Consider the following 24,294-nt stretch of genomic DNA (forward strand, 5'->3'; position numbering starts at 1 on the left):
TCCCTTTAAAGTCAGAGTACACAATTCACAGCCAGAGTTGGCTTCCCAGAACTTGAGAGCTGAATCTCACCAATTATTGCTGAACAGTCAAGGCTTTCAAACAATACTGAGTAGCCTCAGCCTCCTACAATTGGTTTAAATGTTGTTTCTTGGAAATATATATATTTTCCTCTAACATTTATATTATCTGTAGCTTTTACTAGTTAAAAAAATTAGGTTATATGTATAAATGTTTTGCTTTTGTGTATGTACACCACATGAGTGCCTGGTGCCCATGGAGGTCAGAAGAAAGTATCAGATCCCCTGGAACTGGAGTTATAAATGCCTGTGAGCCACCATGTGGGTGCTGGGAACTGTACCCAGTTCTCCTGCAAGAGCAACAAGTGCTCTAATCCATGGGTCATTGGCTATTCCTGCTTCACAAAATCTCTATTCAACTTGAATGGGTAAAGTGACTCCTGAGCAAACGGCTCAGTATCCTAGGACGACGTACGTTTATGACGGCAGCCATTTATTTAGTGGGACAGGTGTCGTCCAAGCATCCAGAATAACGCCTGGTTCGAGGCGTTATTTGATGAAAAAATGAATGAATTTTAAACAAAAGATGCCTTTGGGTAAATCAGACTCTCAAGATGGGGATTAGCCTTCCAGCTCCAAAAGTAAAAGAATTTTCAACTTTCCAGCTTAGTCTGGCATCTTCCCTAGGGCAGTCGGGTGTCATGGGCCTGCTCTGTTTGCTGACACATGCCTTCACATGCCACATTAGTTTTCAGGCAGCCAACAGATTCCATTTATGTAATGCCACCTCAGAAAGTGCCTAAATAAATCAGTTTATCCCAAGTGGTACATATATGCACCATTCTTAGAAAATACCACCCTAGACATACTCAAACACAAACACCTTCAAGCTAGGACGTGTTTAGTGACATCTTAAAACATCAATGACCCAAGAATGTAAACACATTGTCTTCCACTGACTTAGATACCTCTCCTGTCCCTGCCCCCTCCGTTTTCAAGAGTTATGATCTCATGTAGCCTAGGATGGCCTTGAACTTGCCGTGTAGTCAAGAATGACTTTAAACTCCTGATCCTTGTGCTTCTGCCTCAGAAGTGGCCTCACCACAGTGCCTGCCCTAAAGTGCCATAGTTACTGTGACTACCAGGACAGAGAGCAAGGGCAACACTTAGAAAACAGTGTTATTAATCTTAGTTTAAAATAGACCTGGTACATAAATGAGATACATATTAAGCCAACTCACAATACTAGACATTTTAAATATCTTTATATTAAATACTAAGAGGAGACTAACATCATTTTAACATTTCTTAAAGTCTCGTTCAACAGAATGAAACCATAACAATGTTCTCAATAGACAACGACATAAGCGATAGTTAGAGCTCAGCATTTGGAAACAGTATTTTTTAAATGTTTTGTTTCTCGATCATTTCAATGTAAGAGTCTGTGAGGGCCCGGCTAATCCCACACGGTACATAGAAAGGGGAGGCCTCTGTTTCCGTCCCAGGAGAGGACTGTGCAAATGCTTTGCACTGGGGTCTGAAGTGGACTTATCTCCAGCTAAGTAAAGCAAAAGATTACGGGACAACACAGCTGAGATGACGGTGGGGGACAGCCACAGCTATGGAGACAGAGGTCTGTAACCCAGGAGAACCCCGCCAACCAACCCAACCTGAGCCCCTGGACTGGGCTGGCACCACTGAAGAACGTGAAAAATCAGCACACGCCATAAAACGTGGTCCCTCAGAAAGGTGTCTGACAAAGCACAGGACAGACAGACCATGGAACCATTGGTGAGTGTAATGTCGTAAAAACGCATTTATCCGTGAAAAATGGTTTTCAGTGCCTTTCTATGGGGTGTGTTCTGAAATTTTTGGATACTCATATTTGGCTAATGACTCAAGTCAGTTACTACTTTTTCCAATTTTATGGCTAATTAAGACAACCAGCTAAAAACAATAAAGACAGCCCATTTAAGAATATGGATTAAACTGATAGGTTTATCTGTATCCGTAATTTCAACTTAAAAAATTATTTGCCTTAAGAAAGCTGGTTCCCTTAATGGATGTGCAAAGAGAGTTTATTCAGCCGATGACCAGGATGACAGCAAAACCCACTTAGCTTAGTGGAGTATATGTTTAACAGAAGCTACTTGTGAATTTTGGAAAATGTTCTTTCTTCTATGGGTGTTTAGTTTCATTTAGCCACAACCAACAACAAAGCTAATTCCCTGAAGAGAATCGTGTCTTTAGTTTTACATGGCCACCACAGAAGACATAAGAACACAACTGTTTCCTCCCACTCAGATGAAGGATGTCCACTATAGTTTGATAATACCACTGCATGTAAAGTTGGCTTTGAACTGTGCCATAGGTAAACTTCCAGCCATAAAGCAGAGTGGACATGCCAGTGTCTTCAGGACAGAAATATCCTATATCAAGAAGGGTCCCCGTAACCGTGTATCTGTCCAGTGATGTGTAGCAGTTGGGCACTGACTACGCAGCCTTTACTAGATGTTATTTATATTCCTCACCTTTCCCAAAACACTCGCATCCTAGTCCTGATGTCTTGGGTGGATCTCTGGTCTTTTGTTCACAAAATCTACTTTTCGTAAGTGACTCTCCATTTCACCTTCAGTAAGATGCATGAAGTCCTTCAAAGTAACAGCTTTCTAATTAGAGAAATATCCACTTGCTATCAACAGGGTGCAACAAACATGTTCTTCTTCCTTGCATTTCCCTAGAAATACAGCATGTGAAGGAACAGTAGCAGGAGGTAATCACAGATGGGAAGGAAAATGTCTCCAAAGAGAGAAATTCGTGTTTATACTGCACTCATCTGCAAAAAGACAAAATGCAGTTAGGTTCATTACACAGGTCCCGTGACATGCGATTCATATATGTGACACCATTGCCCTTGGAGCAGGAGGATGCTCCCTACAGCAAATGCCCACTGTGGAACCAGAAGGGCCAGCATGTCCTCTCCTCCCTGGACTACCAGGGTCGCTTACATCACCTAAACCAATGGGTTATTACTCGCTGGCCTGCTGGATTAGTTTTGTGACTTAACCCAGACAGACGATATAAAGCTTTCTGCTGTTAGGCAAGTCTGGGGACAGCATAATGGTAAATCAGCTCATTCAAAACAAATGTGAGGAAATGCTGAGCCCTATGCCAGAGAGAGAGAGGGGGATCAGAGGAAATGATGACTGAGTACGCAAAATAAACAAAGCCTGTGTCCCGGATGTGGGCCAGAGAAGTAAAATCACTAGGAAGCACCTCAGCTCCCCACCCTCGCCTGCCCAGCTGCCCTGGATACAGGTGTCAATAAACTGTCCGTCAGAGGACACCGGCTCACACCGAGGATGGCTCTGTCCCCTGGCTGCTCTCAAGACATTGCTGACACTGCCGTTAGAGGGTACGTGTGTGCATGTGCTGCTGGCACATCTGTTCCAGAGGGCAGACGCCAGGGTGCTGCTAAACATCCATCCGTGGACAGGGCAGCCCCACACCAAGACTCTCCAGCCTCAAATGCCAGAAGAACTAATCACATAGAGCGCTAGACCACAAAGCCTCTGGAGAGTTTTAGGAAAGCAATTTTAGACTGAAAGGCATGTTGAAGGGTTTGCCTCTTAGGTTGCAGTCTGGTTGAGGGCACAAAGTCTGTAGTTAAAATGGTGTACTGTAGGAGCAGGGGGAGGAAGGGGGGAGGGAGGGAGGGAGGGAAGGGAAGAATGGGAGACGGGGAGAGAGAGGGAGAGAACCTGCATCCAAATCCTGTCACTGTGATTGGCTTATTAACCTCCAGTTCTTCATGTACTAAGTTGGCTAATAGCGCCTAACACACAGGTTTGGTCAAAGAAAGCATTTGTGAAATGTCCAGCCCAGCAAAAGAAAACAGTGTGGGTGTGAGCCCTGGACAAAGGCCTCCAGGAAAGTGAACTAACTGGTTCTACCCCAGCTTCGAGAGGCAAGTCTATTGTATGGAAATGTCAGACTGCATAAATACCATACCATAAAACACCCTGGTATACTGGCCGGCCCTCGTGGACAATCACCTCAGGAGCCTGAGCGCCAAGGCTGGCCCGGTTAGCAACTCTTCCTGCCTCTTTAGTCCATGGCTGCCACCTCCACATTGGTGGGGATAAGGCAGCTCAGAGTCCTTTTCACCTCAGAGCACACACCTAATTCCACTTGTTTTGTGACCAAGTCTGTGTAGCCCAGTGTGGCCTCCAACGTGACATCCCCCTGTCTCAGCCTCACAACTGCTGGGATTCCAGGCAGAGCCATCTCATCCCTCACGCTCTTACTCCGAGTTAAGGCAGGACAGAAGTCATGAAGAGGCCTGCAGACGGAGCTCACTGCTGAAGTTACGCTGCTTCAACAGGCCAAGCTCATCCTCACCTTGTCTAACTGGAGCAGGGCCTCCACTAGAGAGTCCCAGAGATCGTTGGGGGCTCACCTGGAGACTACTACGATAAGTGGGTATTTATCACATACTAACTTATTATATCTACATATCCTCTGTATCTATTCCATAAATCACACAAATAAGATTGTTAGAACAGAATGGCTACACGGGGCATCCAAAGACTACAAACCCATGTTCTGGAATTCGTTTGAGGGTGGAAAATGCTTCTGCAGCATCACCGTGCCAGCACATTGAAAGCAGTGTCCCTTGTACAAACGGAGGAATTAGCGGCTTAGTTTTTGTGGGTCACAGGGAACAATGGTGATGACAGCTGGAACTCTGTATGCCAAATTCCAGTCACAGGCTTCTTACCCAGCTCTGCCTCGCCTTCACCTCAGTAGAGGCAAAGAGCTCCCGTCTGGCACACAGAGGCAGGGGTGATGTGATCTGATTTTCTGAGCAACAAAGGAGGGGTAAAAGCTCACCCCAGTTTTGGACCCTTGGATCTGTTTTACATTTTCTGAATCAAACTTTACCATTACTCCATTTTCATCTGAGATTTACAAAACACTTTCCAGAGTCAGGTCAGGATGCTACTTTACACAGACCGAAGGCCCCCTCCACCAAGAAACAGCAGTTACTTTGTGATCACACACTAGCTGAGCATCTCTACGACCAGGCAGATCTAGGAAAGTACTTTCTAAGCTTTTTAGTCTACTTCATGAGCTGTTTGAAGTCAAAGTCACACATGAGAAACGGGCATCGCTGAGGCGACACTCGGGCATTCCCTGCGCACGTGAGCGTCTGTGTGAGAAGCTTGACTCCCACATTCCTCGCCCCCTCTCCTGTCCGCTTCTCTGATGCTCTCCTTACTGAACACATTTTTGCTAGGCACCGAGTACACAGTGATGAAGAGAGGCCTGCCACGGCTAAGAGAATTCTTTTTGAAAGCGTTAAGCAAGCTTTGGAAATGGACTGGCCTAACTCCATGTGAAAAAGGGGGCTTAAAACTAAACAGCGTTGGCAAGACCGCCAGTTCCCCAAACAAAACACGTGGGCAAGTGGCCCTATTGGCTCTGCTGAAAACATTCTCCCCGAAGAAGGGTCTCTCTTTTGCAAACACCGTGTTTCTGTTTAGGGCGTGAAACCCATTAACTCCCTCCCTGAACCGGTCATCATGGCCGTCCTTCACAGCCCCAGACGCTGGCAGGATGAGTTAGATCTGAGCTACAAAGCATGCCAACAGGCATCTGTCCTGTCCTAAAGAGAACGCCTTTTTAATTAATTAATTAATTAATTAATTAATTAATTAATTAAAAAAAGAGAGAGAACGCCTTTACAGAAGCCCCGGGTAGACTCCTCGGTCTCTGAACACCCACCGTGGCCCCTTAGTGTGTGACCTGTCTACACAGCTAGACCTTTCTACTTCATAGAGGAAGGGGATGTGAGCACCTGGAAAACGGGGGATAAAATCCTGCTGATCATGCAGCTACCTTAAATGCAGGCTCATCTATTAAGAAAAAAACAAAAAGCCCTTTCCTTGGCTCTGCCCAAGGCTGCTCCTCACAGGCAGACTTCCGATCTGCTGCAGTACGCCTGCTCAGGCTTTCTCAGGCTGGGAACGGCCTGGCACGGTACTCACCATACTGTCAAAATCAGGGCCCACTATCCGGGACATCTCGTCAAACTCTTCTGGAGACATGGGAAGCAGGTTGTCTGTGGTCTGGAGTCTGGAAGGGTGGCTAGAAGAGAGAGGGGGACAGTGTTAACAGCGGGTTACGTATGTAGGCAGCAGAGACACTGTCATCTGTTATCTGTGATTAAGTGACCACTTTATATCATTTTCCTCAGACAGTGAAGACCACGGGAGGTTTAAGTCCCAGCCCGGCCCCGGGGGGTTCGCTGGACACGAGTAAGCAATTGCCAGACTGAAGCCTACACCACTGCTGCCTGGGTGAAGCCTCGGGGTGAGCGTGTGGCGTGTCATCCGGAGATGGCAGGCTCGTGAGGCTTACCCTGGACAGAAGAGCACGGGAGGAATGTCTGGGGAATCCCTCGTCCCTACCTTGAGGGTTGTATGCGGATTAGGCTGCTCCACAGAGTGGTTTTACATGAAGGCTACATCCATTCACCCCAAGACAGTGCCGCAAGCCAAAAAACTGACAATGACTTTTCCAAAACTTTCTACCTTTTGTGGAATGAAACAACACAATAAAAACAGGTGGAGAAGATGGATCTCAGTTACGACCTCGGCCTTTCCTTGATCGAGAAGAACTACTTTCCCATTTATCCATTTTTGTTTCTTTTATTCATACTTGTTCAAAGTATCAGTTTGGGGAGAAAGTATACTCCTTACATACAGCTTTGTTTTATTTTTATTTTGTTTATTGTTGTTCTGTTTGGGGGGTTTTTGGTTGTTGTTGTTGTGGCTTATCTTAAGGCAGTAAAATGCTGGTAAGCAGTCACACTGGGACTAGTTAGGATCTTTCCAAAAAGTCCGACCGTGGTGGCCACATCAACTACAATAGGAAAACAAGCTACATGCCAGAGCAATCAGTGGGCCCCAGCCAGGAGCGAGGCTGGCTTGAGGTTCGGAACATGTCAGTCTTCTGTGCTCACTTACACTTCAGACACAGAAATCAGCTCAGTCTTGATGTATCCGGTTCGCTTAGGGTCATCGAGCTCCATCGGTTCTGGGGCTGGAAGCAAGCACATCAAGTATACATCACATTAGCGGAAATCCCATGGAACAGACAGTCACTCTGTCGTCATTCTGTCTGACTTGACGGCCTAGTGCCCTGAAACTTTACGGGGTCATGACATTCCTGCCTAAGTTATCTGAAAACCCCGGTGGGAATGGAGAACCAAGCAGGAGGAAGCCAGGGGTCTAGCCGCTTTCCTCTTCCCCAGGCTGTGAATCTACCAGCAGGTGAACGAAGCCCAGGCATGCCACGGTCTTGCTGGTCCCCTGATGGAATACGCACAGCTGTCGGGGAGGCTAAAGGCATCTTTACTCCAGAGTCAAGGGACTGCTGGTTAGACTTCAGACTTCACACAGCTATTAGCTGGGTGGGGTTAATTGGAACTTTTTCCAAATGTAATCCCATGACCTGAGAGGCAGACTTGTATTCAAGGAATCCTGTCCACAACAGTCCCGACAACAGGTTCTGCTAAGTACTGGAGCCGACCTGGATTCACTTATCTGAGATCTTGGCTTCCTCCGCTTTAACCCGAGCAGGCTACAAGACATTAGTTAGCTTTGGTTCCTCTCCTTTACCCTTCCGTGTGGAAAAAGTGGTAACAAATATACAAAATCAGAAATGGGCCTTTCCAATATCCTTAAAACAGAAGTGTGTATTCGTGTCTTTCTATCTGCACCAGGCCAATCGATACATTTCCCTAACTTTACTGAGTTCATGCTATTTTAAAAAGCCTGCTTCATCAATTCAAAAGTGATGGGTTGGTAACACTAACCACATGGGGTGGCATTTTGTCACCATGATCCACCCACAGGACGGTGAGCACCAATGAGATTTACTGAACTTGTCTGGGAGCAACTGAACACCAGGAAGTCGCTCACTGCAAGCTCCCTCACGGGGCACGACAGCTTGCTTCACACTCACCTTCCTTTGGCCTGGAGTAATACTTCCCGAAGGCATGGTCTTTGTCAATATTAGGGTACAGATACTTCAGGGGATTCTCTGGAATATTCTCAGCGGCCATCACTTTGTAATTGCGAATAATATCTGGGAAAGTAACAGCTGAAAGTTCTTTCTTCGTGTAGGGTTCAACCGCGTGGAAGTCGGGTTCTGAAAGGAGGAAACCAGTGAGGCTCAGTACCGAGCACCTCAAAGAGGACAACAGCCCTGCAGACAGAGCCCAGTGAGAACCAGGTACAGCCTGCAACGTCTGTACACCCAGGGCCTCCACAGACACGATAATCCTCCTTAAAGGAGGAAAAGCAAGCGCTGCCTTCACTATTAGTTAACTTGTTGCTCTCTGGTCAGGGTCTAATTCTAGCCCAAAGCTTGCATCCTTAACAAAGCAATGCCTGTCCACAGATAACTAATCACTGGCTGGGTCACTGGGCTCAGGCTGCAGATCACATTATTAAAGATTGGCTTCCTCCCTACTTTTCCTTTCATATTGAAAAATCCTATTTTTTTTTTCCTTTTTTTTTGGTTTTTTTGAGACAGGGTTTCTCTGTGTAGCTTTGTGCCTGTCCTGGAACTCGATCTGTAGACCAGGCTGGCCTCGAACTCACAGAGATCCTCCTGCCTTGCCTCCAGAGTGCTGGGATTAAGGGTGTGCGCTACCTCTGCCCAGCCCCAAAAACCCTGTTTTATTAAAACAAAACCAAGATGCTGCAAGCTGCTTCTTCCCCCTAGCCCCCTAGGGCATAAACTGTGCCTCAGTCCTCTGGGTTTCTGAGTATCCTGTGGCCAACGCTTTCCTGGCTGCTAAGTGTTTTCCTCTTGATCAGTCTCCGGGCCCCATCTCTCAGTGGGCTTGGGAAATGAACTACAAGGAAAAAGTGAAACTGGGCAGACCTCGGAGTCCACTGCCCACACTAAGCCTGATTCCTGACCTCCTGCCTTTTTTCATGGGGGCGGGGTAGAATCAGAAGGCTATCCCTTCTTTCTGAATCTAAAATCCTAGGGTAATCCAGCTCCCACTCTGTAAACTGCAAGCCATAAGTAACTATCTGTTTGTTACTCTTACTTTTCTGTTCTGTTTTATTACAAGAAGCCTGCTGTATAACACCAAGGTTCTGGAGTGGTTTTAGTCATTTCGCAATCTAAGATATGGCAGGCAGAGACGAAGGTGGGCGGAGCTGCACCTCGTCCCAGCAGCCCCTGTAACAACAGTGCATAGAGAAACCTGCTTCTCACAAAGCCGGTCCTCGCCCAGGCAAGGTATCCTGGAGGATTTGAGCCTGAAATCTTACACTGTGGGACATGTGATCCCTTCCAACAATGGGGTGCAGACTGTATTGACTCTTAGGGAACAGAAAGCCTGGGCAGCCTGTCACCAGTGCTCCTGGTGGTCTAAGGCTCTTGCAGCAGAGAGCCCAGATGCGTAACTGAAGGGATATGCAATTTCAGTCCCAAAGCTACACAAACGGCCCCATCCGGGCGCAGTGCCGGATTCAGGCATGCATGCACGGCAGGCCTAAAAGCCGGGACACACTTCACTCACCGCCTCCATTCTGGGACCGCTCCACCCATGTGAAAGTGATGGCCCCTTCCCGGGAGCTCTCACTGAACCTAAGCAGGAACGTCCCTGGCTGTTGGTCCTTGAGTAGGGCGCGTTCCCGCTCCTTGCTGATAAAGCCCATGATGCACCTGGACATTAAAGAGATGAATGGAACATTTTGTATTTCACTCATGGGTTTAATTTTCATTTTGACTTACGCTCTGAGAAATGGCCGCCACTTGAAAACAGCATATTATAAAAATGTATACTTTCAAAATGTCTGACTGGGACGTAAGCCTTCCACGTGGATTTGCTCAAGGAAGCATCAGGATGAATGGGCACTGGTGTGAAGCTCCATCAATGATGGGTCTTCTGTGGTTAGTCTCTGATTTTAAACACCATGAATGTCTGCATCTGCATCTCACACCTGAGATGCAGCCTCAGATGGTATATTTTCATACACCAGCACCTTTTGTCAACTGAAAACTATTGTTAAACTATCAGTTGATCTGAGAACAAATGAGCTAAACACCTTTTCTTTTATTATTGTTATTATGATTATTTTAAGACAGCGTCTCACTGTGTAGCCTTGGCTGGCCTAGAACTTGCTATGATCACGGAGATCAGCCTGCCTCTGCCTTCAGAGTGCTGAGGTTAAAGGCATGCACCACCCCACCTGGTGGGTTTTGCTTCTTTATTAGGGCACTACAGTAAATACTGACAATTCTCGTAGGAATGAATGATGCATTAGCGGCCCTTGGAGGATTTTGTTTTAATTTAGCTTTTAAAAATTATATACATATATCCTAAGACATATCTTCTAAGGGTCCCCTGTGACACAACCCTGACACCATCTAGGTGTGCATGTCCATGAGGAAGACAGAAATCCTTCCAAAGGATGAAGCCCAGCCCAGACTTTGTCCACATCCGTCCAGCGCTCGGTGGCCCTTACCCGTCATTCCACAGACACAGCAGGTGCTTCTTAATGAGCTCTAGGATGGTGTCTATCCAAGGCCAGAAGGAAAAGTTTTTATCGTTGATATTTTCCTGCAAGTGCAGAAACGCACACTTGGTTAACCAAAGCAGTGGCTTGTCCTTCCCCTTCCAAAGAGGCCCAGCCCAGGCATGAGTGGTAGTTGTCCCTGAGTGGGGGGCGCCTGGGTCCCTCGCCTCTGACTGACTTACAGGCGCTCTTCCTTTCCCTAGAGTCCTCTCCCAACTGCAGCACCCCAGGGGAACTGGAAAACAAGAGCTGCCCTCACACTAGCAGAGGCCAGGGTGAGCTGCTCAGCTCCAGCTGGTGGCCCCTGTGTCAACATCCTGTGCAAGTGCCCTCGGCCTGAGCGCTTCTGCACAAGTCACTGCACACATTTCATGTGGCCTTAGGCGAAGCCCTGCTGGTTAAGAGGCGCTGTGAGGGCCTGGAGACTGTTATCGCCCAGGCAGGTGCTTCCTGCCGGGCTTGGCTTGGAGACGACCTCCTGAACCAGAGGAAAGTAAACAACTTGCTCACGGGGTGTGAGGGGCAGCAGATAAAAACGCCAGAATAAGCAAACAGTGAACTACCAAGATGAGAAATGGGAAAGCCTCCCCAGAGTGGAAAGGACGCAGGATCACAGCTATAAAACTCACGCAGCACCCACCTTACAGAACCTTGTCCACGGAATAAGACCATCAGGACCAGCATTAGGACCTAAGGGGGTAAAAAAAAAAAAAAAAAAAAACAGCCTTTTTACTGGACTGTAATTGTCCTGACGCTCTAGTCAGAACAGTTTGGAAGATGGAAGAGCTCACTGCAAAGGTGATTACGTCATGGTTGACGCTCTGGTACGTTAACTGGAAATGGATCAGCAGTTACACAGACTGAGTGGATACCATAAGGTTGTCTACAACCTATGAATGGTCCTTTTATTTCCCGTGTTTCTTTATTTTGTAAGACAGGGGTCTCTCTACGTAGCCCAGCCCGGCCTCAAACTCATCACCCGCTCCCTGGCCTCTGCCTCCATCAGTGCTGAGATTACAGATGGGCACCACCATGGATGCTAACCGCATGAAGGAATGAGTGGGGATTACTGGGCATCTGATTATGAAAGTATGCAGAGAAGCATTAGAAAGTATGCAGCTGAAGCATTGGAAAGCCCTGCCATCTGCTGCCTCTTAGCTCCCCTTCTCGGAGAGAGGACAAATCTCTAAATCTCGCTACATGACACTGCCTTCCTAGCTGATCTCACTGTGGCATGATCTGTCTGCCCCCCACCCCCCAACTCCCAAGGCTCTCTGGATAAGCCCTCTGCCCCACTCGCATCCAGCAGCATTTCCTGTTGCTCCCATAACTGCCGACATGAAGTCTCCACTGCCAAAAGCCCTACAGATTAACTGAAGAGTTTGAGGTAAGACCGAGATCACCCCCAGTGACCAGCTGAGCTGGTACTCGATTCTATGTACAAGCTTGCTTTAGACTTTGGTTCTTTCCCTTCACCTTCTGCAAACGATAATCATGATGAGCCGTGGAAATGAAACCAGCACACGGTCTGAGCGATGTTAATCCACTGCCTTCGTTTACAAAAACCACAGATAAGCAACAAGCAGGAAAACAAAAAACCTCCTGGCATCCCATCAAATGCAGATACAGAACAAGATCTTAGACTTCTGTTAATGGGTGCATTTGAGAGAAGGCTCTGCTGAGGGCCATGGGTTGAGGAGGGCCACGGGTTAGACAGACCACTTCCGCTGAGTCCTCGCCACCCTGCTACACAGACAGCAAATCCAGACAACAGTGTTGATGGATTTGAAAGACATGGTTCAGATACTCCCGTTCACTGGAAGATCTGTCAGTGATCAGTCTTTTCTTCATCAGCCACTGAGAGAATTAGCTACCACGGTCCAGACTCTGCCTGATCAGCAAAACTGACCCTGCCTCCTGCGACATGGGCCTGCCTTGATACAAGGGTCTGGGGCTTTTAAGCCTAGAACTTGATTCTGCGTCAGGGACTTTCCTCGTATACTCCCTAAGGACAAGTCCGATCTCATCTGCCCATCAATAACTTATTTCGGGCTCATGTGACATATTTTAATAATCTAAAAGATCCCATCTCAGGGACCAGGACCTGTCCTTAGTCCATGAACTGGCTGTTTGGAACCTTGGGCTTACACAGGGACACTTTGCTCAGCCTGGAAAGAGGGGACAGGACCTGCCTGTACTGAATCCATCAGGTTTAAATGAATCCCCAGGGGAGTCTTGGTCCTGGAGGAGATGGGAATGGAGGGGAGGGGCTGGGAGGAAGGTGGGGGCGGGGACAGGAGGGGGGAGGACAGGGGAACCCATGGCTGATGTGTAAAATTAAAACACAAATATAATAATAATAATGATAATAATGGTAATGATGATGATGATGATGATAATAATAATAATAATAATAATAATAATAATAATAATAATAAAAGATCCCGTCTCAGAAATGTTAAGGGAGAGGTGGGATTCACTTTTCCTTTTCCAGGACTTAATTTCGTTTTCAAAGCATTAATATCACTTGGCTGTAATTAAAAAGCCACCTGATTTTTAACATCCTCCCACCTTTAAGAAACAGAGAATAAAGGAAGATGGAAAGGGAGAGCTGACAGGAGCCGCGTGTCCACCATACCCAGAAGTTTCTCTCCCAGCATGTTCAGCTGGTCTGCGTTGAGACCTCGCTTGGTGACCGATGAAAACTGCCAGCTCAGCACCTCTGAGAGCTGGGACCAGCGTGCACAAGGCGGGTTCAGGAAGAAGGAGAGATTCTAGAAAGAAACACCCAGAAGCTGGGGTTACATAGGAGCCACTGGCCACAGGCAGCGCAGGCACAGCCTGCCCCAGAGCTCAGTGCTAGCTTCTGTGACACACAGGCTGTCACGGCTGGGGTGAGAAGTCTCAGAATTAGATGTCAGCATCTATTTACTCACTGACACTTACTTGTCACCCCAAAATCAATACTTGAGGCCACTTTGTGGTCACAGATTGGTGTTCCCACATGTGATGGAACAAAACAATATCCTGGCTTTTTATTGCAGCTCACAATTGTTTTGGCCTCTCTGGTTTTTGAATTTTTGTGACTTTTGTTGGTGACTTCATCGTTTAAAATCGTGCCACACACTGTGCTGATGTGGTATGATGTGCTTACACACAAGAAAGCCAGGAGTCCATTATGGAGAGGATGTATGTGTTAGATAAACTTCATGCAGGCATGGCTTACACAGTCAGTGGTAACAAGTCAAACACACTAGATAAGGTGCCTTTAAAAAGAAAGACACTTAAGTTATGTACCGATGGGCTGACAGAAATGCCGTGACTAGAAGCTGACAGAAGCTGAACTCTGTATTTCCCCTGGAAGCAATGATCCTGTATTTAACAAGAGTTCCTGGCTACTTTAGAGCACACAAGTATTTCACCTAATGAGAATCAAGTAACCAATCGGCAGTCCATTCATGCTCCGAGAAAACAGCATGTTCACTTAACAAATCCATAAATTTTCAAACAAACACCACCACCACGAGACTCACTCTACAACCAGAGATAAAATCATGGACTGCCGGAGTTCATCCACACGGGAGGGAAATCACCAGTCTGCCCACGTCTGACTACTCCCCAGTCACTCTTAGTGCTGCCGCAGGGTCACAGGAGCAGCGGGCAGCTCCAGTCTTGGGGAACCACCGTACTAAAGCAAATGTGTTTTCCATACCCTGGGTTCTGTCACCAGCATGTTGTACCACAGGATGGAGGCCCAACCGCTGGGGAGCTGGCTGACGTTGGAGATCACCACGACAGGCAGAGAGGTGGTCTAAAATCGAACAGAGACCTTGAGATCATTGGAATCTCTCCATCAGAACATTTCTTTTTACAAAACTTTAAAGTTACTTCAAGTTTCAAGCTTCCTAAATCATTCATGCCAACCTGGTATCCGCTGGAAAAGATCACCTTTGGGACAAGAGAGTTGGCTCGGCAGTGAAGGACCCAGGTTTGGTCCCCACCCACACCCACATGGGGGCTCACAACTGTCTGTAACTGGGGCCCCAGGGGGTCTGATGCCCTCTTCTGGCCTCTGCAGGCACCAGGCATACATGTGGTATACAGACATACATGCAGATAAAACATCCACACACATAAATTCTTAAAATAATAAAAAAAAATTTAAGGGGATTGTCCATTTTTTAGCAATTAGGTAAGCTAACTCTGAAATAAAAACTGAAACACTGAACTTCACAGAAGTGAAAATAAAGTGCATTCTCCCTTGGGAAGCTGTAAATCTTACCTCAAGGTCAATCACCAAGCCTGGCTGGCACAGCTGGGTTTCAAAGCTCAGAGAGTGAAGTTCCTCAGTGACAATGAGAGGTCCCTGGGCAAAGGAAAAGAGAGCAGCTCGGTCACTGATCCTGCCACTCCCAAAATGCAGACAGCTTGTGGAGATCCTAAAGCCCACTGGAGTCCAGAAGACTCCAGGATGCAATAATCTACCCCAGATTTTACTGTTCCAGGCTCCTTGGTGTTCCCTCGGAGCTGTTTGTAATTATGGCAAATCTACTTAGAGGAAGAGACACCAATCGGGAAAATGGCAACTCCAAGTGGGTTTATCCTCTTGACCGCCACCGTCTGCCTGGCAGTGGTGAAACCAGGACAGAGAGTTCATGTCTCACCCGTGACGGCCTCTCCTGAAAGCACCACCTAACCCTCGGAAGCTGGGCGGTCATAAGTGCATTGGTTTGGTAAAGGGAATCTTTTCACAGGGCTGTGGTGGCGCGCACCTTTAATCCCAGCACTCCGGGAGGCAGAGGTGGGTGGATCTGTGAGTTCAAGGCAAGCCTGGGCTACAGATAGAGTTCCAGGACAGTCAGGATTAAACAGAGAAACCCTGTCTCCGGGTGGGGGGTTTGGGGAGAAAGAAAAGAAAGGGACCGTTTCCAAATGTGCCTTCATCCACATCTCTTCTGTAAGTGTCACACCGTGTTGGAATTACAGAGGTAGTTGCTAGACCTAGGAGGCCACAAAGACAACTGTGCAAAACTCACTGGAAGGTGTCTATGCTGCACAGACCAGCATTTGTCTCATTGCTCCAGTGACCTCTACTGGTCATGATGTGGAATGACAGCAAATGGTGTATGCAGAGGACAATTTCAAGCCAGACCAGAGGCAGACACTGTGCCCTCTATCCACCTCATTCTCCCCTTATCTTCTTCCCATCCCTCCCCTTCTTTCCTTTTCTTTCTTTCGAAAAAGAATTTCTGTGTAACAACCTTGGCTGTCCTGGAACTCACTCTGTAGACCAGGCTGGCCTCGAACTCGAAGAGATCTGCTTGTCCCTGCCTCCCGAGTGCTGGGGATTAAGGGCACACGCCACCACTGCCCAACCATCATTCATTTTTCAATCACCACAGATGTAACTTCTAAGGCTCAGGCTGTCAAAAGGGATCTTCGACAAGACAAGGCTCCTGGGTAGGAGACACACTGGCCGGGAACCCTCTGCAACACTGGGTTTTCAGTATCAACCACTGTGCTAGCTAATCTTATGTCAATCTGAGAGGAGGGAGCCTCAAGTGAGAAAACGCCTCCATAAGATCTGGTTGTGGGGCATTTTCTTAATTAATGACTAGTGGGGGAGGGCCCAGTCCATGGTGGGTGGTGCCATCCCTGGGCTGGTGGTCCTGGGTCTGTAAGAAAGCAGGCTGAGCAAGCCACATGGAGCAAACCAGTAAGCAGCACCCCTCCATGGCTTGTGCATCAGCTCCTGCCTCCAGGTTCCTGCCCTGCTTGAGTTCCTGTCCTGGCTTCCCTCAGTGGAGAGCAGTGATATGGAAGTGTAAGCAGAATAAACCCTTTCCTCCCCAACTTGCTTTGTGTTCATGGTGTTTCATCATGTATGAAACATCATGTGTTTCATCACAGTTGGTAAACATAACTAAGATAGTCATGTTGAGTCTCTCGCTTTTCTGTGTATTCGTAGATCATGCTAACTTCTGGGTCTCCATTTCTTCACCCAGATAGGAACGATAACAAAGCCCACCATGCCCCAGCTGGTTGGCTGTCTTTGTGGGTCCAATGAGACTATGGGTTAAAGTGCCTCCCACCCAAAAGTACAAAGGCAGAACATTTTCACCATTCCCAGACACCCCAGATGCTCTTCCCTGTCAGGTCTGAGGACCTCTGTGATGTGTCCTCTCCAAACATATCAGTCTGGTTAGGACCCACTCACAGCCCAGAGATGCCTACCTCATTGGTTCTGTTGCCAGCATTTTTCTGTTCTTTCAGTTGCTATAAAAGGAGAAACCAAATGGCAAGTTAATCATCCCAGTCAATATCTTTATTCGCAAATCAGTCCCTAGTCAGAACTAGAAAGCAAGACGTGACGATCTCCACAGAACAAGAGAGAAGGGAATCCTCCAGCAGCCTGGCGGGATGTGGGCACGCAGATGGAGATGATGCCCAGCGCCAAGGCCCTTCTGTGTGCAATGGTACATCAAGCATCATGGCCCCGAGCTCACGAAGCAGCTTCCTGTCTGCCTCAGCAGGCTAGGCTCGGCACTCCAGGCCGACTAGTCTCCCAGTTCACACTTCAATCCTGGAGGTGAAAAGGGCTGTTCTGGACACTCTTGGACACCCAAGCTGGACAGAAGGGCTTGCCTCACTCACAGTCGCTCTCTAGCTAAGAGGTCTGTGGCTCGCTCACAAGCTGGTACCCGGGGAACAAAGTGCATCAACCTCCCTTCAGGCTCATCCCAGCACTGGGTTCAGGGAGGCAGAGGGAAACACTGCCTTTCTACACGTGGACAGGGGCCTCCGCTTGCAACAGCGGTAATCGGGCTGCTACACACTTGGAAGGCGGGAGAGGTGAAGATGGAGCATGGGAATGGTTTCCTTGGGAACACTGCAGGAACCATGGCAACTGCTCAGAGACAGAGATGGCGGGTGCTTATATAATCAATGTGTGTGCCAGTTTTATGAAGAACTTTATGAGATCAGTACAGCCCCAAGAGTGTTTCTAGAGAAAGCCTGTCCAAAAACACAGCGAGGAGAAACGGGATATGGAGAAGGACCAGGATGCCATGGCAGGGGAAGTCTAGCGACCACCACACCATGAGGGTTTCAAGGGACCGGCGGCAGCTTTAAGACAACAAAGTGCTCTGCTGTGGGAGCCCACTTTCAGGTTCCTCGTGGCTCTTACCCAGCAGGTCCTTACAGAGAGGATGATTAGGGCCACGGGCCTGAGTGCAGGTGTCTGAGATGGTCTGCACTTGGCTGTGCTGGGGAAGGAGGTCTTCTGCTCCACTCCCTTGGCGTCTCTATAAATACCCTGGGGCAGAGACAGTCAGGGCCATTGGAAAAGGTTCCAGGCCCTCTCGAGCCTATCCTTTATTTTCTATCTGTTTATCTCCGCACTATAAATCCTTCTATCTAATATTTCCTGCTGCTCACACTCAAGAAAACTCTGGGGAGCTGTGGGGTTGGTGGGTAAACGCCCCACACTGGGGCAGAGACAGTCAGGGCCCGTTGGAAAAGGTTCCAGGCCCTCTCGAGGCTATCCTTCATTTTCTGTTTATCGCCACCATCTAAATCCTTGTAATATTTCCCACTGCTCGCACTCGGGAAAACTCTGGGGAGCTGCGGGGTTGGAGGGTAGACGCCCCGCCCTCTGCCTACCAGGTGTCGAAACTCCGCTGCCAAGCTTCCGTTGGTGGACTCTTCCATGTTCATAACTTTCGTGTGCGTGCCCAGAATGTTGAACTTCCGGAATCTGTGTAGCACAAGACATAAATCCTTAAAATGCTTCCAACTACGCGATAAACAAGACCGCAAGGAAGTGCAAGGAAGACGTCTCACCTACCCTTTCACTGTGTTCTTCTCGTTCACGTCTCTGTAAAAAAAAAAAACAAAAACATGCAAATCTGAAATACGTTTTAATAGATGCACATGGTAACACAGATTTGTATAAATAAAAGGAAGAAAATAATGCAGGGGCCGCAGGCGGCCGTCTGTAGTTACTTCCTGGCCCACTGCCCTCTTTACTCAGGAAGTGTGTCTTCTTCCTCTACTGCGGGAAAGGAAAGGAAATGAGACGAAAGGAAGCCAAGAGTAAAGACAAATCCACCAGCAGGGGTGGTGGGTGCAGAAGACAGAGACAGGAAGACCTCGGGGTCCAGGCCAGCCTGTACCGGAGAGCACACCAGTCTCAAAAGAACACAAAATACATGCAAAATAACAACGTAATAAATATTCTACACCTGCGGTCTGCCTGTCCTTTGGCTCATTCATTTCCTCCCCACGCCCAGCAGTGACGGAATGGTCTCAGGCAAGTGAGCCGTCTGCCCTGCATCTCTCCCATACAGCCTGCTACCACCCCTAAAGCACAGTGCACCGAGGAGGGTGAACTGTTAACGGGTGTGAAGAGCTCAGTAAACTACCATGCTTCGTGTACGCCCTCTGCAGGCACTAGGGAGCCACAGACAGCAATGTTCTCTACTGTCTGGAGTGATCCCGGGAAAATACCAAGAAACTCAACCACCTGGGGAAGTCGGACAGTTTTAGTTTGAAGCCTGAGGTTAAATTTTTCCCTTTTCTCTCTCCATGCTGGTAACTAAGCCCAGGGTGAGGCAGTCTCCTAAAGCCCGAAGTCCAAACCGTGGAAGATTTCCACACAAATATAAATCCAGTCATTCCTGTCGCGCTGCACTCTGCTACAGAGACCATGTACTAAAGGCTTGGTCCCCAGTGATGCTGAGTGCTGGGTCCCGAGGAGAGGGGGTTCGGTCACCAGGCCCCGGAAGACTAGTGTCTGCATTGTAGGGCAGGTTTGTAAGGCCAAGTGGCTGTCGCGGCTTGCTCTTGTTTCTTCTAGGTGATTGTCGCAGGCAATTCTGCCATGTGACGCCATGCACAGGCCCCTGGCCGTTCCCTGCCACCGGATCTGGGGTCTCCTAGCCTCCAAAACGTGAGATAAATAAACCTCACTTCTTTAAAAGCACCCAGGTCAAGTATTTTGTCATAGCGACACAAAAATGAGCTGAGACGGTCATGTTCTATCAAACGGCATAGAGCAGGAAATATATGTCCGTACGGCTCACCCACAAAAGTTCACTCTTCTATCTCAACTAGAAGGTCAGTGCTTTTAGGAATAAAAATGTCCACAAAAGGAACCTATTTCCTCCCCTGTGTTGAAAACGCTTTGTGATACAAAGCTGCTGTGGGAAGTCTCAGAAGAAAAAGCAGACCTGGAATAAACAGGAGAGACAAAGGACACACAAGGAAGAGAACTGAGCTACAGCAGAGTGTGTGTGTGTGAGGAGCTTCGGGAAGTACCCCAGCACCTCAGGGGCCTGGACGAGCTTCTAGCAACACAAGGGAAGGCAGTGGTATTGCGCACATTCCAAGCGAACCCCCACAGGTCTTGCCTGCTTGCTGTCATGTAGAAAGGTCAGGCCCACTGAAGATGAACCCGGTGGTTCCACTGAGACCCAGATAGGAAGGAGGCCATACCAGGACAGCCAGTCCCACCCACTGAGACTCCAGACAGCTAAGGAGGCCATGCTGGGCCAGCCAGTCCCAATCGAGCTATACCAGAGGACTGCCTACAACTCACAGAAAGTGAGCAATAATAAGCTTTGAGGTTTAAAGCCACTGAATTCTGGGGACACTTTGCTACACAGCAAAAACTAATGGACACACAGAAAAACAAAGCATGACCACAGGGAAGGCACAGGCAGAGAGAGCAATGAAGAACACTCATAACGGGGTAGGAAGAAACAGAAAGCCGAGGAAGCGGGTCTGAATCATCACACAGCATTTTGAAACGAGCTAAATCAGCACACAGCACAATGTAACAAAAGCCGCAGGTGTCTGGGGCGGGGAGAATGTTCCTTAAACGTCAGTGGTGAGGCTGGGTCAGTGCTAACGGAGATGTAGCCCGAGGGCAAATAGGATGAGGCGCCTTCATCTGGACTGCCATAAAAGATCCTGTCCGTTACTGGGTTCGCACCACTGTCTAGAGGAGACACAAGGGAATGCCACCTCACCCCACCCCCAGACGTCTCTCACGTCACTCCAGAAGCAACCTCCCCACTGGCTGCAGACCACAGCCTGGATCTTTGGGTGTGTGCTGGACTAAGGGCCTCTTCTCTGGGGCTGGCCTAGCAGGTGTCAGGTGCCAGGTCCTACTGCTTTGGACCTGATGCCGGCAATCTCCTCTCCTCTGTTCTTTAGGCTAGAAAGTCTCAGCCCTCAGAAAAGGAGCTGGTGGTGTCACCCTGCTAGGAAGGTCTGTGGTGGCCCTGGGTAGCTCACAGGAGCCTCTCCTAACTGGCCAGGCTCAGGACCTGCAGTCCAGCCTTGGGTCCTGGGAAGAATGTCCAGTCTGTTTCTTTGATGGGGAGGTTAACAAAGCCAGTATTTTAAAAAGCATCTTAGATGAGACGAAAGAAATCTTACTTATCAAATGAGACTTTCACTTTCAAATTATAATTCAGCTCTTGCAATTTCACCAACAGTCTGAAAAGAAAAATAACAGTCATTACCTTGAAAAAAAAAAAAAAGCCTACTGACTGAAATGTATTATTATGCAAATTCCCCAACTGTAAACATGTATGTAACCCACTCTCCTCACTTACAGGTTAGGGGGATTACAATGAACTGACATGTTTGTATGGCCAGTTGGCTTTTCTCCTTATGTGCATCTGTAGAATCAATCCCTAGCTGACAATGCTGGCACAAGATTCTAACACTAAACTCTAAGGGCGTGCAGCACTGACTACATTCTAACCAACCGTTAGTGAATCAGTGCTTTCGCAGAGAACCCCGCCAACACAGTTTCAACCCAAATCCCCACTTCTGACCAGTGCTGTAAGGGCAAAAACTGAGTATCACTCTTTACAAAACTTGTATTTAATTGCCTGTGCTATTAGGACAAAATATAAAGCTCCGCCAAGACATTAAATTACACCTGCTACCCGTAGTCAAAAAACGCAGGATGGCACCTCAACACTGGTGGTGTAGAAAGAGACCAGAATGATGACATGTGCCCCTGCTCTGATAGCTAGAGACCGTGTGTGTGCGTGTGCGTGTGTGTGGGGGGACCTGCAGCCTCTGATCAGGAACAGGTGACGGGAAATTTCCTCTTTCCTTTCAGTTGTGAGTTCTAGGTTTCGCTGGTGCTTATGTGTGCTGCTGTAACACTGACTGCCAGAGAAACAGCGCCTGTACACCCACAGCAGCACCCTGTAGGAGACAAACCCAGCTCTGCGGGGTCTAGACAAGCCCAACTCTGTGGGGTCTAAACAAATCCAGCTGTGTGAGGTTTAGACAAATCCAGCTGTGCAGGGTCTAGTCAAGCCCAGCTCTGTGGGGTCTAGTCAAGCCCAGCTCTGTGGGGTCTAGACAAGCCCAACTCTGTGGGGTCTAGTCAAGCCCAGCTCTGTGGGGTCTAGACAAGCCCAGCTCTGTGGGGTCTAGACAAGCCCAGCTCTGTGGGGTCTAGACAAGCCCAGCTCTGTGGGGTCTAGACAAGCCCATCTCTGTGGGGTCTACTGCTCATCCCAGAGCAATGCTTGTTGACTGTAGCCAACCCCTAGAATATGCCGAACCAGATACAGAGCATCTCTACAACTGCAGCAAGGAGAAAGGCAGGCTACATACAAATATAGTTTTAACAACGGAAATGCTGCATGCCATGTATTTATGCACATGTGTCTATATGTGAAACATGCACACATGTGTTTTTATATTTATGGACAGAATTATGGGGGGATAGACATGGGTTGTTTACGGCAGTTGTCCACAGACAGTTAGATCACAGACCACTGGAAGAGCCTGGTGAAAGATAGGAATTCACTCACAGAAAAATGCAGATGCCATAATCTACACTCACACACTATTTCAGTGTCAATGTGGGATTCACAAAGCTCCACTATGAGCCTATGCACATCAGGGGGAAGGCTGCTGGGAACTTACTGTCTGTTATACGCATTTCTGAAATTCTGAGTTCCTCTTACTAAGAAAATGTAGTTTATAATTAGAAAAAAAAAAAAAACAGGCACATGTGTATATTTACAACTATACTAGCTATAGTTCTATTTTGAGCTAGTCCTTGGCTATGTCAAAGTAAGAATTCATATTAAAATGCCCACTAGAAAACTGTTTTTCTCTGGAGCACGCTACAGAGCCATTTTATAGAAGGAAATCAAAGGGCTGGATGAGGGGGTGCGCACCTGCTATCCCACCACTTGGAAAGCTGAGGCGGGAGGCCCGTGAGTCTGAAGGAAGTCGGGGTGAAAAGAGGAGGGGGATTAAAGACACAAGTTCCAGGACAGGCAGCGCGTGGAACTTCATTACCTCAGCTTCACAGTGAACTGCACCCCAGTCTTCAAAACCAGCGGCCTCTGAGGATGCGTCGGCATACACGGCTGTCGCTCCACCACAAACGAGCTGGCAACGTCCAGGAAAGCATAGACACATTAGCTTTTCCATCAAAGCTGAAGCAGCAAAAATAAATAAATGATTTTTTCCCCAAAGAGGAAGTAGGTGGGCAGACTGAAGGAGTGAAGACCCTGGAGAGAGCCAACAAACTGGGCAAGAAAAGTCAAGTCTGCTCTAAGTGTGGAGTGGCCTCCGGGTCCCTGGGGGCAGGGGCCCTGAAGGTGTAGCCTGAGGGAACCGTGTGGCTAGCAGGTAATGAGGGGCCAGACCAGAAGCCTGCTGTGGGTCTCAGAGCCAGGGTGAAGGGCTGGTTGGGAGGCTGAGTCAGGAGACTGGATAGGACAGCCTGGCAGTCCTGAGGCCACAGCACAGGGAGAAGGGGAGAGGCATGCTGAGGTCAGACCTGCCGAGGTGGACACAGACTGGCTGAGGGGCAGGAGAAGTGAAACAGCTACACTTTCCCTAGGAAGCCAACGGCAGGAAGAGCCATCGATTGCAGGGCCAGCAAGAGCCAGTGCCATTGAGGAGTTGCATAGCCCATCTCGGCCTTCCGCCCTGTCTGAACGGCCACGGATGTGCTCCTGGACACAGCCGACCCTGCCGGGCTCACCTCTGAATGAGCTGCTGGAAGAGGACGAAGGTGCGGTCTGATAACACCTGCTTGTTTTTTGTAATGGGGTCCTGCTCATAGTTGAATTTCTGCTCCAACTCCTCCAGCTTCTTCAGCTGCTGGCGAACCTGCTGCAGACTCTCTGCGACAATGGTGAACCTGGGGAAGGACGCGACCGGAGTCCCAGTGAGCCAGCCCCAAAGGAGCCCGCTTAGGGAGAATGGCAGAATCGACACGTGGTGCTAGACTGCACAGTCGGAGAGATGGGGAGATGGGGGCCCGTGGTAACGCTTGGCTCACTCACTTGTAGAGAAAAAAAAATTAGCCCTGAAGAATTACAACATGGTCAAAGGCCTCTCTCTGCTCAGTTCTGGAAGCCTGGGTGTGTGTGTCAACTTGACATAAGCCATTGTTTTTTGGGAAAAGGAATCTCAATGGAGCAAGAGTCTCCATCAGAATGCCCTAGGCAAACCTGGAGGAGGTATTTTTTTCAATTAGTGACTGACGTGAGGGGGGGGGGGGGGGGCCGACAGCCTATTGTGGGTGGTGCCAACCCTGGGCTGGTAAGAAGCAGGCTGAGCGAGCCAAGGGGAGCAATCCAGCAACAACACCCCTTTCTGGCCTCATCTTCAG

At 48.4% G+C, this 24,294-nt stretch overlaps 1 protein-coding gene across 1 annotated transcript in view; it reads right to left on the reverse strand.

Annotated features, from left to right (window-relative positions):
- Window positions 1-1,264: 1,264 nt before the first annotated feature.
- Stat1 (signal transducer and activator of transcription 1) overlaps window positions 1,265-24,294 on the reverse strand; it is a 40,936-nt gene continuing 17,906 nt past the window's right edge. The window contains exons 10-25 of the mRNA XM_036173240.1: window positions 23,662-23,820; window positions 22,968-23,060; window positions 21,069-21,128; window positions 18,472-18,501; window positions 18,288-18,381; window positions 16,860-16,901; window positions 14,908-14,991; window positions 14,338-14,436; window positions 13,264-13,399; window positions 11,266-11,315; window positions 10,575-10,669; window positions 9,626-9,771; window positions 8,050-8,235; window positions 7,050-7,125; window positions 6,069-6,168; window positions 1,265-2,854 (exon numbers count right to left, since the gene is read on the reverse strand). Coding sequence (XP_036029133.1) covers window positions 2,840-2,854; window positions 6,069-6,168; window positions 7,050-7,125; window positions 8,050-8,235; window positions 9,626-9,771; window positions 10,575-10,669; window positions 11,266-11,315; window positions 13,264-13,399; window positions 14,338-14,436; window positions 14,908-14,991; window positions 16,860-16,901; window positions 18,288-18,381; window positions 18,472-18,501; window positions 21,069-21,128; window positions 22,968-23,060; window positions 23,662-23,820 — 1,465 coding nt within the window. The 3' untranslated portion in view covers window positions 1,265-2,839. The remainder of the gene's footprint in view (window positions 2,855-6,068; window positions 6,169-7,049; window positions 7,126-8,049; window positions 8,236-9,625; window positions 9,772-10,574; window positions 10,670-11,265; window positions 11,316-13,263; window positions 13,400-14,337; window positions 14,437-14,907; window positions 14,992-16,859; window positions 16,902-18,287; window positions 18,382-18,471; window positions 18,502-21,068; window positions 21,129-22,967; window positions 23,061-23,661; window positions 23,821-24,294) is intronic.

Source organism: Onychomys torridus, chromosome 23, assembly GCF_903995425.1.
Source record: "Onychomys torridus chromosome 23, mOncTor1.1, whole genome shotgun sequence".
Lineage (NCBI taxonomy): Eukaryota > Metazoa > Chordata > Mammalia > Rodentia > Cricetidae > Onychomys > Onychomys torridus.